General features: G+C 39.2%; 1 protein-coding gene across 1 annotated transcript in view; it reads right to left on the reverse strand.

Annotated features, from left to right (window-relative positions):
• LOC149009784 (uncharacterized) overlaps positions 1–14,681 on the reverse strand; it is a 40,972-nt gene that overhangs the window by 6,090 nt on the left and 20,201 nt on the right. The window contains 3 exon segments of the mRNA XM_089161147.1: positions 6,501–6,592; positions 7,349–7,425; positions 7,508–7,759. Coding sequence (XP_089017273.1) covers positions 6,501–6,592; positions 7,349–7,425; positions 7,508–7,759 — 421 coding nt within the window.

The following is a 14,681-nucleotide window of genomic DNA, read 5'->3' on the forward strand; positions in this document are numbered from 1 at the left end:
ACAAAAATCATAGTTGTCACAGTATCTAAGTGACCTATGCATTGGTGGAATGTAAAAAATCAAGACTCCACCAACATGGCACCTAGGCAATGCCATGAAAACTACAACTATAATTAATGACAGTTAAAGATGTATTAACCTACTCTTATGATGTTGATGCAGAGCTCTATGTCCCATGTCTGCAACAAGAAATAATAGTCCAAGTGTCTTAGTAGTGAACTAGTAATAGTTCTGCACTTAATATACTTTTGGTGCAACTAATTGAAGCAGTGTGGCTAGTTTGAAGTTTGAACCACTAGTTCAATTTAAATTATTCTATATATTGTCTTTTTTGTCCTCAGGAATATTTCTATTAGGTTGTTTTCTTTACTTCACACCCTTACATGATTTGATGTGGCCTTGATAGAACAAGGGCCAGTTCTTCCAAGAACTCATCAGAACCAGCATGAAGTTCAAATCTCGGTTTATCTGAAAATGCTTCGGTTAGGGTTTATGGTTCTGTTTCAGTCAGGTTCCGGGCTAGGCTTTAAAGGGGCTGGGAATATGATGGTGAAAGTTTTGTTCAGTTTCAGTAAAAGGGAAAAAGTTCCCCTAGGGAAGATGTCAAAGTAAACCTGTTGAGTAAAGTTCTGGGCTTTGGTGTCTCAGTTTGAGCTGCAAGCCTGCAACTTGGATCAACCCTAGGTTCTAATGCCTAGAGATGCTTACCAAGTTTGGATGTGTTGTAAGGCAGCAATATATTAGGGGCAGCAGTAGTATTATTGATTTCAAGGGTAGATTTTTCTTGTGAGGATCTTTTATTATTCTCATTGTAATATTCCCATTCTGGGAGATTCTGTTATATTTTTGGAAGGTTGTTAGTATCACTAAAGGCCCTGCTGTGTCTCTCAGACACAAGTCAGGATTTCCACAAATCTTTCAACAGGTTGAATTCCCACGTTGAATCCTAACATATTGGAATTCGAAATTCTAAGGTTTTGATGTTTCAAGAATTTGGCTGGATAGGAATTAGGATGGGCTGACACCTGGAGGAAAATCAGGTGATAGTATAGGGATATGATCCTCCAAGTTTGGATAAGTTTGGATGGCTAAAGTGGGAGACATAGGGTGTCTAAGTTTTAGGGTTTCTGGAAGTCCGAATATTCAAGAAAAAATAAAAAAGAAAAGACAGAAGGGGAATGGGGTATGCTGGCTGCCAAATCTCTGTTTGTATTCACAAAAGACCCTAATCCCATGCACTTCAAGGTTCTTTAACCATGCTGGGGCAATGTTTTCAATGGTACGCCAAAATGAGCTGCAATAGCTTTAACTTGCTTTATCTGAAAACTGGCAAATAATGATATGTGATGGTTGGCTTTTGTAACTTTACTAATAAAGAAATGCAATAAAATTAGACATTCTAAGTGGACTCTACTGCTTGACTGAATCAGAGACTAACTCAACTGCCTTGAATTGAAATTAGAAATTCTAATTGAACTTGAGTTTAATAGTTCAACTCTCACAAGGACTCCCCATCAACTCTAAAACAAAAACTCAGCCTTATCCCATCCTTGCTGCCATCAACTCTCACAGGCCCAATCGTGCTCCTGGGCCGGATGGCTTCAATATGGGTTTCCTCAAAGCCTCTTGAAGCTTCCTTGAACATGACCCCATCAATACGGTCCACAGCTTCTTCCTGGACCCTTCCCAATTTGCGTAAGTCAATCAGACCTTCCTTTGTCTCATCCAAAAAAAAGCCTGGTGCTTCCTCCCTCTCTAACTTTTGTCCCATCTCTCTTTGCATCTCCTTTACAGGTTCCTAGCCAGAGTCCTCACCAATAAGATCCAACTAAAATCAATCTGCCTTCATTGCAAGGGTCACTGATAACATCCTTCTCTGCATTCAGGTATGTTTCATGCATCACACTCTGTTTAACGAGCTTCCCCTCGATGCACGGGCCTGTAGAGGCTTTATATCATGTTGGGCATTAAGATTTCCTTTGCAGTTTAGGCTTGGACTGATGAATAGCTATTGTGGCCTCAGTTGAAGAATTCCTTCAAATGGTCTTATTTGATCTTTCTTCCTTGATGTAGATGTGCTAAACCTTGCTGCAGGTGAAGATCCGGTGTCAATCTGCAAAAATCGGCAATAAAAGGGCTTTGGAGTTGTTTCGGAGAGTTTAGAGGCAAGAGACAGAGAGACAGGTTGAGATCTCGATATGTCTCTTTTAAGGGGCTGGATTTTAAGTGGCTGTGTGAACCGAGATCTCTGTCCAGTTGGGATAATTTGAGAGTCGCTAGAGATCTCATTCCATGCTTACGAATAATCTCAACCACAAATAAAAGAAACCATCTTGGAAAATAACACCTAATTAACCAAGAGGAATTTTAATATATTAAAAGATTCCAATTGGGACACTCCAATTTTTACCAAGTATTGTGACCCCCCAAAAAACTCAATAACTAACCCTAGAGGACTCCAATCCAAACTCTAATAGTAGATATGGAGTACTAAGTACTAACAACTAGGAGATCAAAGTGGACTAGAGTTGTGGGATCCCAACCTAACCGGGATTCTCACCCACACAAGGACTCAAATATTGTGCAAAATACTAACCGTAACAAAAAATTGAAGATAGATCCATTACATTGTATCGAGGGGGTTCCAACCAGATCCTCCCACTCCGCAAGAAAAGGAGTTGCTGTGCTTGATCGGACAGATCCATTTTCTCTGCTCTCCATCTTGGCTGAGAAAATCCAGCCTTTCGCTCCATTGCTCAAGACAACCGAGGATGAAGAGAAAGTATCGGATGAGAGCCATGCCCCTAGTCTTGCAACGAACCTTTCTTGAGCCCCAAAAGGGCTGAAAAAATGACCAAACTACCCCTGGGTATTCGCCAGCCTTGGATTGGGCTTTTTGCGTATGCGTTTTGGTCCCAATTATTATTATTATTATTATTATCTTTTCTTTTTTTTTTTTTTTGGGGGGGGGGGGGGGGGGTTTCAACCCTCTTCACATCACCACGCCACCTCAAAATGACTTTGTTGTAGCTTATTATGTACGCAATTCCCAAACCAGCTCTCATGTAATCACTCCTTATTTCATCCTTCCAAGTGTTGCCACTCATTCACTTTAACATCCCAGTTTCTACTACACTGAATTTTATCCATATGACGCTTCCTAACTGCCCAACACCATACACCATATGTCATAGCTGGCCATACAATGGTCCTATTAAATTTTCCTTCTATGAATTTACAAAGGAATACCTTGATCACACCCCCCTAGATGCACCCGTCCACTTCATCCATATTACTTTGATACTATGGGAAACATCGTCCTCTATATCGCCTTCTTTATTTATGATTGATCCAAGATACTTAAAATCATGAGTTAGTGGAATTCCATCTCATCAAGTTTCACCACCTCATTTTTTTGTCCTAGTATAAATGAAATTAAATACCTTTTATTTCGTCTTTGTTCATTCGGGGAACTTTATCTTGGATGTTTCTGGTTAAATCTTCCATAATAAGTGCAAATAAATAAAGGCTTAAAGCTGATCGCTGATGTAACCCATTGCAATCGAGAAGTTACTACCTTGGTCCCAGCCGATCTTAAATTGGTCACTGAACCACCATACATATCTTTAACTATGTCAACATATTTATTCTCTTCTCTAATACCTACCAAATCAACCCTCTAGAGACTATTATAGGCATTTTCTAGGTCAATAAGGACAAAAGCAGATTTTTCTTACACTCAATACTTTTCTATAAGTCTCCTAACTAGGTAAATAACTTCTATTGTAAATTCTTTTGGCATAAAACCAAACTGGTTTCCTTAATAAAAGTTTCTTGCCTTGAATGGGTTTCAATAACCCTCTCCACAATCTCATAGTGCAACTCATCTGTTCTATGCCTTGATGGTCATTGTAGCATTGAATGACGAGTTTTATTTTGTAGATTGGAACTACAATGTTTCTTCTTCAATCATCTTGCATGCCTAGCACTGATAATCTAATTAGATAGCTTGGTAAGCCCAAATAGCCTATAGATTCCTAAACTCTTCCCACTTTTATTTGGATTTCTTAATGGCCTTGTGCATTGCCTACTTTCATCCTCTGGAAAGCTTATTATTCTTCAAACACGCAATTTTCTATATCTATGTATGCAAATTGGTGTCATGGTGAATAGTGTAGTTTTCTAGGACACTAACACATTCAAAGTGTGTTCGTTTAATAGGCTAGAGAAATAAACTTCCCATCTTTGCTTAATGTCCCCATATTGTACTAGTACCTTACAATCTTCGCTTTTAATACATCTAACATGGTCGAGACTTGTATTCTTCTTGTCCCTCATTTTAGCCATCTTATAAATAGCATTTCCCTCTATCCCTTGTGCTTAACTTATTATAAAGGTCTACATATTTCTCCTCCCTAGATTTTCCTAATGGCAAACTTATCTATAGTTTCTTTATGTCTTATAACTAGCTTTCTTAGACTTAGTGGCTACTTGAACCTCATCATCCCACCACCAAGTCTCCTTTTAGGAATGGTGTTTTCGTTTTGGTTCACCTCATACATCTTCAGCAACTTTCCTTAGTAGAAGTCGCCATCTCATTCCACATCATACTTGTGACCCTTCCCTCTACCCCCCCCCCCCCCCCAAAAAAAAAAAAAAGGGTAACCCCAAAGAAGAAGATCCCACTTTCCTTTCGCTTGAACACTTTCTTAGTAAAAGATTTCGAGAAATCTCCACTTAACTACCACCACCTTACCCTAAAGCAATTCGCTCACCGTATAAGCTCCCCCATCAACTTTATAAGAAATAATTAAATAGCATGCATCAGTCTCAAACTCTCAATAAGGACTAACTAAATAATATGCATCAACTCTAATATGGACAAGACAAAATAAAATAAAGTTCAAGCACAGGAAATTTCGTACTCAACTCATGTACCCATGTTTCAGATCCATTAAGTACGCCAATTACCAAGGAAACTCATCCAATGGAGGATCGGTACCTATATGAACCAACCCCAGGCCAATTCGTAGGAAAAGAACCCAATTTGGTGCTGCATCTGCATCACAACTTTTTGTAAGGGGAGTGCCATGTAACTAGATTCCGTGCAGGCCTCCAACTAATAGGCTGATTAGGAGAAGGCACATCGGCTACTATAGTACTATGAATAAAGATATATTTATAGGATGCTCATTACCTCACTGATTTTTGGAAAAAAAGAAGCTGCCAGCGGGGATTGTCCTCCGTCTGATCAAGGCAGTTGGGATTGGTGATGGCGTTTAATCCATTTGATGCTTAAAAGCACAAGTAGTTCTTTTGAAGCTTCTCATCAAGCTCATAGTAGTTCACTTCAAGATCAAATTTTTATTCAAAATTTTCGAAGTATTCAAGCAGCTGTCAAGAATTTCCTGCAACAACTTCGAATAAATCAACCCCCACCCATTCTAATCCTCTAAACCCTCCACAACTCAGCTTCCCATCTATCTCGAGTCACTAACCCATACACCCACCCACGTAGGCCTACCCAGCCATTCAAAAGCTCTCATATTTAGATCAAATTTCACTCACCCTTGGGGCGACTAGATCGAAAGCCTTCACCATTTCCTGTCATAAACCCAAAGTTGCTACATTTTCACTTTCTAAGAACCTGAAACCCTGACCAAAAATTGATGCACCTTCATCCTTACCAACTACCCACCATTAAAACTTAACAAGAGCCCTATGTCAACTTGCCATAACCAACAAATTAGCTTGTTGACTCACAATAGAGTTGCCTGAAAACCTCCTAGTCAACCAAAGCCAGTCCCGGTAAAAAATTAACCCTCGCCTACAGCAGGGCCAGATCATAAAGAAGCTTTCTTCCGGATGGAGGAGGTGAAATGGCAGGAGAAAACAAGTCTGCTGGCCTCAAAACCATTCCAACAAAGATGCAAGAGGGAAGAATAGGCATATGGCAACAAAGCAGGAAAACTCTGGTGGGATATTAATTACCTGGTTGGCAGGTTGCTTTTTACTGATTTCACTGAATACCAGGCCTCTTAGCCTGGAGAATGACCTGTTATGAAGCGAAGAAATGGCAAGAAGCACACTGGTACCCCAGGTCCTGCCTGATTTCTTTCTGAGTAATATCACCGTTTGAGCTAGAGCGAGTGATAACCAGCCGTATCATTAATTATATGATACATCCCAAACTCTGTCACTATCACCTCATCTTCATTTCAAAATATGTAAAACAGAAGAGATGTGGAGCAACAAAAAACTGTTATATCAAATCATTCTCAAAATATTGTCTACTTTTAGCATAATTAAATCATACATCCCAACCTCAAAATGATAGTATCATGTATACCAACACGAACTCTTTGTTTGTCATTATCTATTCACCTTCATTTCAAATATATGCAAAACTGACAAGAGACATAACAAGCAACAAAATAACTCTATATCAAATCAAACTCAACTGATTTAAAATGAAGTAAATACTTAAAGAGGAGGCTTACTACTGTTAGCATGAGGTGTTTCCAAAGCCAACTTCATCACAGAGTAAAATAATGCCCCCACGCAATGAGTTGATGTCAGATTATATGACAACCTGAACTCATAAAGTATCAAATCAATAGAAGGCATACCAGCATTATAGCCCAGACAAAGTATGGTATCTTAAAAGAAACTAAATTAAAAAAATTAAAAAAATCCTAAATAACAGATGTATTAAGAGTTTTAAGACACTGAAAGCAAAAAGAGAAGAAACCTGAATTAATTCAATTCTCCCCAAATCAATCTTTTCTCCTTGACTAAAAACCTGAATTAATTCATCAGTCCATAACTGTGCTCTAAAAGATGGGATCTTACTCTTTTAATCTAATCCTACTATAGAAGTGTAATCACAAATTATACCGGAACCTCTTTCTCCAACACAAGCTTTAAAGGCTGAAATCCTACCACCAAATCTTTCAACATCCACAACATCGTTTTGGAAAACTTCATCCACTACTATGCCCACTACTTTTTATTACTTAATGTGTATACCAAAGTTTTAAAGTCATCAGACTCCTTAGCTTTACCACAAAGTCTCTTGAAAAACAAGCTATATTAATCCTTAAACTTGTAAATCCATTATCCACACATTCCTTTAAAATAGAATTTACATAAACAGGGTACATTGTGCACAGGCTCAGGCACGAAAACAAACATAAGCTCACGTGGTCAACAGGCATGAAATATCATAATAACTGAGAAACCATAATTACTAATTCAGAAATCTTGATCCAACGATACACAATAGGCAATAAATATTGTACTGAACAAACTAATGGAGGGGCTGAGAAAGCAAAAGTGCAGAACTTACCGAAGGGAATTCACTTCTAGGATAACGTGGTCCTGTTCCACTCCCTCATGAACAGCCCTAAGAAAAGTGGCTTCAACCTGCAAATCATGAAAGTGAAAACTGAAGTTAGGTAGACAATGTAAGAAACTCCTATCAGTGTTCATTCCCCACATAAATCACCTCTTTCTCAAAGTAGGCAGAATCGTCTTTAAAATCTTCATTATCTTCAGAAATGGAATCAGAATCGTGTAGTAGCTCCCCAGAAGGTGGAAGATTACTGCCATCTTGAATAGATAAATCTAGTTCATCATGAGTAGCATGTGCCAACTCTGAAAGCTTATCAGCAGAAATGGGCGCAACTGAATGCCTCCATTCGTCTTCATGGCCTCCCTCGCAAACTGTCCAAATATAACCAGCTCCTGAAATCCCAACCTAAGAAAGAATAATTTAAAAGTTAATGGAAAAACTGTGGCTCTCTTTGACATAATTTATATTTATGTTTATAACCTATTTATGAATATCAATTATGACAATAGGTTATGAGTACAACAACAAGCCTTGTCCCAACTAAATGGGATTGACTACATGGATTTTTGCCTTCCAATCAGCTCTGTTTGAGGCCATAATAGCTACAAGGTCTAAGCTATGCATATCCTTTCTCACCACTTCTCTTAAGGTTATCTTCTATTTCCTTCAATCTGGATTAAATCGCTTCTCTATAGATGGATATTTACAGGCCTCCGTTGAATGTGGTCGTTCATACATAATAAATGTTTGCTTACTACTAAACATAATATACTAATAACAAGAAATGGGTTTGGTATATCTGGGAGAATAACATATTATGTATCATTAGTTTGGTTTTGGGTTGGCTCTGGTTTTCCTTGCAAAGGTATGCCTTTGGTTTTGGTTTTGTTCACCTTTATTAATTTGGGCTAGATTAAATATCCCTAAAATATTATTGAGGTGGAGATGGGAGGAAAGTGGAGATTGGATAGAGAAAAACAAGGTTTTTTTTTCAAATTTTTGATAACTTTACCATTTTACCTCTACTTAAATAGTTTTTTCTGCACATGTTCATTATGGTAACCGCATAAACAAAGATCAACAGTTTATGGTGATATATCAACAACCAACCTTGATCTACTTGTGAATTTATTTTAATGACAAACAGAGGGTCATAAATCATACCATATACTTCTATTTACATTCATAGGTCATGAAAATCATAAATTTAAACTGTACCAAAGGGAGCCTAAGACTCCCAATCCGTTACAAGCCTTCGGAAATCAAAGATGGAAGTCCAATGGTTTGATGGCTCAAGCTAAAGGTAATAATCAAGTTTTGCCCATTGGATTGCACAACAAGCAGGAAATTAAATAAGTAAAGACAACATGTGCCTTAGGAGCCTCAAGTAGTTGGTCTTGAGATCCAAACCAATTACTACATCCAGTAAGCCTTCAAAAGGAACCCACCAAGATTCCATACATCTAACAGTACTTTGAAGGCATTAAAGCTTCTCGTGACCTGGTTCAAGATTTTGGTAGAAACCACTAGACTCTTGAGAAATATTTCATTTTCAAACATGGTAGTCAAGGTGAGGCGAGGCAACAGAGGACAATGAAAACCAAGGCGTCGCCTTGGTCCAAAGATGGGTAGGGACCTAGGCGGCCATCAAGGCGCTCCTAGGCAGAAGCTTTGACAACCATGTTTTCAAATATCAAAATGAAATGGGATGTGACTCAACAGGATTACAATTTTCTGTTGAAATACCGGTGGTTGTAGAAATTCTTCAGAACAGTATCTTCATGTATAATATCAAAATGGGTCAAAACTTCAACCCATTTCCAGAAGTTCCAAAATTCTGAAAATGACTTTGCAAGAGAAACAGCTTGGAAACTAAGAATTCCTCAGTTTTTTTGCCAAATTGCCTTCATTTCTCAGATGAAAAGATGTTGGGGTACATTAACACATCTATGATGACAGATTCAGTTCAACCATGCTGCACAGAATGCCAACAGTAGTGCATGTGTGCCCCTCCTGTTCAGCCTGCATGAGAGACTCACCTCTACTCAGCCTAGATGTGGAGAGTGCTAAATGGAGTTAAAATGTTACAAGCTTGCTTGGCATACTTGGAGGCAACATCATGGAAGAAAGTAGTGGATATGGCAGGCACTGATAGAAGATCAACATGCAACTCCCTTATTCCTTAAAAAGCTCTAGTGCTGAGCATGGTGTCTAGACAATTATATGCCTTCTTCATGCTTTTTTCTGCATTTCTTAGCTTCTTATTTCATTTTGTTTGGCAGGCAAGGCAGTAGGCAAAGAAATTTAGTACAACCATGGAAAAAAATTCGATCGAAATGGTCGAAATTTCGACTGAAATGCCTGCAAAATTTCAAATCGAAATGAAATATAGTTGTAGGCACAAAATGTATCATGTATCATTTATCGACCGATATTATCGGTCGATACGGGTCGATATTTCGGCCCGATATTATTGGTCGATACGGGTCGATATTTCGCCCGATACCATATTGGGCCGAAATGATACCTGCGTAGGCTTTAAAGTATCCAAATCGAGCTCATTTTCGACATTTCGACGCTATTTCGACCTACCGAGCCATATTCGCCAAAGCCATTTCAACCTCCTTTTGAAGTTTTTGCTGATTTCTCTTGTTTTCATCCCCTTCTACACCTAATTTCTAGTATTCCATTTCCATCAAACACTTGATTTGCTCCTCCATTTGTGCATTTTCTCAAATCTTGCAAGGTGAGTAACCAACTTCCTCATTTTTTTATTTTTGTTTCATTTGTGCCTTAAATCATGTTAGATTGCTTCCAAATTTATATATGTTTACTTTAGAGTGTTGATCTATGAATTTGTAGTGTCAAAATTATTTTTTTATTCTTCCTACTATTTTTTTATTTTTCTGTTATTAAAAATTATTTACTAAATTATGTATATTGCTAAAAATGTATATGTAGAGTACATGTATAAGCTTCAAATGAATGAATGTGAGAGTTGAGACACCATATTACTGTGATGGTGTTGAATTAATTTTTTTTCTGTTAATTATGTAATTTTATCGTATTTAATATATGTTTAAATAATTTTAAAAAATTAAATATTAAAAAAAACTAATTAATTTCTGTTTTAAATTATAAAATAGCGGAGTATTAGTGGAAGCATGTATGCAATTTTTGGAGCATGTTGTGGATATTTTAAAGATAGTTTGTGTGTATTTTATATATTTTAAAATTATTTATATATTAAAAAATACATATATAGTTATACATATATTTTTTTTATATTTAAAAATAAGAGGTTATTATTAAAAGCATGTATGTCATTTTTTGAGCATATTGTGGAGCTTTTCAAGATACTTAGTGTGTGTTTCTTGTATCAGGCACTCTATTTTAAAGATGTCAAACATAGCTTGGGAACATGGGAAGCCACTGACAGTTGATAGGAGGAAGAGCGAATGTAATTATTGTAAGAAACAAATAGGAGGAGGTGGGGCCACTAGATTGAAGGTGCATCTAGCTGGTGGCAACAGGGATGTAACAGGGTGCCCAAAGGTGCCCGTAGAGGTCACGAGGGCAATGGCCTCATATATTACTGGTACAAAGCAAAAGAGGAAAGATAAGAGAACACAGAGGGATGAGTTTGAGGATGCCTACTTAGATGACCTTCTAGATCCTGAGGGTTATGGTAGGGACTAGGGATGAACCAGGAGACAATGACCTTGATCCAGAGGCCGATTAGCTGAGGAGGGCGATGATGATGAGTAGGGAGCAACAGAGGTTGATGACATGAGGAGGCAACAAAGGGGTCTGGGTTGTGGGTCCTCTAGAGAGCCAGTAGGTATGGGAGGCACAGGTGGCTCCCAAGTCCCTATAGGAGGTCTCAGAGTGTGAGGCAGGAGGCTCCTATCCCACGGGGCCCTACAAGGGGTCGAGCTTCCTCAGCACATCCTACAGATCCGGATCTTGAGATTCTTCGCAATGATCCGGCCCTATTTGCGAGGCCTGAGCATAAAAAGAGAAAGTTGAAGCACTTATGGGGGAGTGTGAAGGAGAAAGTGGGGATGGCTTTCTCCAAATGGGCGCATTACCATAGTGTTCCAGCACATACAGCCCAGGGGCCCTACTACAGAGATATGATTGAGCAGACAGGCAGGGCTGGGAGTGGTGTATAGGGCCCCATTCCATATGAGATATATAATGTGTATTTGCCTAAGCATAAAGAGGACATAAATGAGTACATTAAGGGATTAAAGCCCATGTGGAATCATTATGGAGTGACTCTGATGGCCGATGGTTGGACTGATCCCACTAGACAGTCCATCATCAATTTCATGTTGAATTGTGATGGGAGGACAGTGTTACTCAAGTCAGTAGATGCATCCGGTGAGAAGAAGGATGCAAAATACATTTACAAATTATTCAAGCAAGTGGTGAAGGAGGTTGGAGTGGAAAATGTGGTTCAAATTGTGAGTGATAATGGCTCCAACTACAAGAAAGCTGGGTTGAAGATGCAGGAGAACTCCAAGTATTTAAACATCTAGTATTAATTTTTATTTGTAAATACATATATTTACATTACACATATACATGTACACTTTATAACTTTGTATTGATGGCTTGATGCCTTGATGGATGGACAGATATAGGCTCTTTTGGACTCCTTTTGCTGCTCACTACATTGACTTAATGTTGAAGGAGATTGGAAAGGTCAAGCTTGTGAAGAATACCGTGGAGCAAGCTCGACATGTTAGCACTTTCATATAACCACACCTATGCATTAAGGATGATGAGGGACAAGTGTCAGGGTGAGTTAGTGTGGCCAGGCATAACCATATTTGCTATTAATTGGATAGCACTGCAGAGTTTTAAGAGTAGGAAGACTGGCCTTAGGAGTATGTTTGCATCAAAGGAGTGGTTTAACTGGAAGGGTTCTTCATCAGTGGGAGGAAGGAGAGCCCAATTGACCATCCTCGATGAGACTTTCTGGCACAATGTGAGGATAGTGGTGAAGATGCTTGAGCCTTTGGTGAATGTGTTGAGGATGGTAGATCAGCAGAGAAAACCTACTCTACCACACATATTTGTTGCAGTAGATAGGATGAAGCGACAAGTTGCTCGGAGTCCACCCACGCGGCAATAAGAAAGTCCTTCAAATCATCAACAGTAGATGGGAGTCTATGTTGCAGCATCCCCTGCATAAGGCTGGTGAGTTGTTACGTCTAGTATTTAATTTAATTTTCATTATGTTATCACACTATTAAGCATTAACTATTCCCTTTTATGACGTACTTTTTATTACACAGCATACTATTTAAATCCCAAGTACCATTACAAGGACAATCTTGGGATGAAGCAAGATTTGATGGATCTTTGTCCAACTTTGTAGTGGAGAAGTTCGAACCGGATACAGCTAAACAAGCAATCATCCTTATGTAGGTGAGATAGTGATTTGAATCATTTGATATTCACAATTCGTAGTTTTATACTAAGTCATTAACCTAGTAACTAGTTATTGTTTTTTCTCTTTATATATTAGATAAAGGCTTTTAATGATGCCACTGGGAGCTTCGGTCGTGCTGTGGCCGTATCGGGATGGGAAACCTCCCCTGCGGGTAAGTTCATTCATTTATTTCATTATACATTTAATTATTATATTCTATCTTTTATTTAGTTATTTAAGTATTAAAATGACTTGGAGTCTATGTTTGTTGCAGCTGAGTGGTGGTTGCAATTTGGACGTGACTCACTTGAGTGTGATTGCAAGCAAAGTGCTCTCCCAGACATGTTCTGCCACTGATTGTGAGCGAAATTGGAGCACCTTCAGCCTCATTCACTCGAAGAGGCACAACCGATTGGGTGTGAAGCGTCTAGAGGACCTTGTCTACCTACACTATAATATGAGACCGAGAGAGGATCATATTAGTCGAGGATGGATAGAGAAAGCACCAATATCGAGTTGGCCGACATATTTGAGATGGATGATGATGATAACAAGTAGTGAGTTGCTGGATCGGGGACGGTGGAGACGGATTCTTTGGATGAGGAGGGAGGTCTTCCCAATAGGCAGATTGCAGAGGAGATGGGGGCTGATGTGGGGGACTTCATGGCCCAGGAGGGGAGGCCACATGCAGAACCCGCCTGTCCCTTCGTGCCACACCCTAGTGCATCCACCTAGAGTGAGGATTTGATTCTCTGGTCCGACACTAAGGATGAGGTGACTCAGGCCTCCAGCGATGACGACGATGGTGGTGATGATGACGATGACGATGGCGACGGCGGTGATGATGAAGGGGATGAGGAGGGTGTGGGACCTCGTGATCAGGATTCAGCTGATCCTAGGGAGAGACCACCACCACCACGTGAGAGTCAAGGGTGGGGAGGACGACCACCAAGATTCACAGGAGAGAGTCAGTTCACCCACGTGACACAGGATTCAAACCATACTGGAGCTGCATCTCGAGGAAAAAATGTTTCCTCTACATATTCGAGGAAGGGGAAGGGGAGACGGCACGGATGGAGCACAGAGGACACGCCATCATATGGGTCCTACCGTCCATCCGATGCCGAGAGCTTGGTGGGATCAATGAGATCGATGAGCATTGATGATGCTAGAGACTCCTCCACCTCTAGAGGATCCGGATGGCATAGGCCTGCAGAGTCCTCATATGATACTGCTATGGAGAGTATTGGTTCTACCGAGTCGACTTATGGTTATGGACCATATGGTGTCCCTCCTGGCTATCAGATTCAGGGTCAGGGCAGTCAGCCACGAGTGGAGCCTTATGGCTATGGAGCGCATGGTGGGAGATCTCGCGAGATATCTCGCCTTTTTAGAAAGGCGAGACGAGACTCGGCGAGACGCGAGATGCGAGATCTCGCCCATCTCGCGAGATCTCGCCAATATCTCGGCGAGATCTCGCCAACGGGAATTTGTTGGGGATTCAACATAGCAACATCATCAACTCATCTACAACAACAAATTGAAGCATATTTCAAGGGATCTTCAAGAAATGTAAGATTTTCCCCCAAATTTGATTTTTTTCAAATACAAGGTTCTACAATGATTGTATGAGTGTGATATAAATATATGTTGATGTTCAAGCTTAGATCTACACTTTCATGGAAAAAAATTTAATTTTCTGTTATTAATTTTTTTTTTTGAATTTTCGTATTTAAAAAATATATTATCTAAAAAATTAAAATTAAAGATTATAAATAAATACTTATGATATGAATGTGATTATTATTTATGTTAAACTACATTTAGAGGGCTACAATCTCATGTATTAATATTTTGATTATCATGCTTGCTGTATTTTTTTTA

The sequence above is a fragment of the Hakea prostrata genome, chromosome 7 (assembly GCF_041222555.1).
Source record: "Hakea prostrata isolate BN-2017 chromosome 7, UWA_Hpros_2, whole genome shotgun sequence".
Lineage (NCBI taxonomy): Eukaryota > Viridiplantae > Streptophyta > Magnoliopsida > Proteales > Proteaceae > Hakea > Hakea prostrata.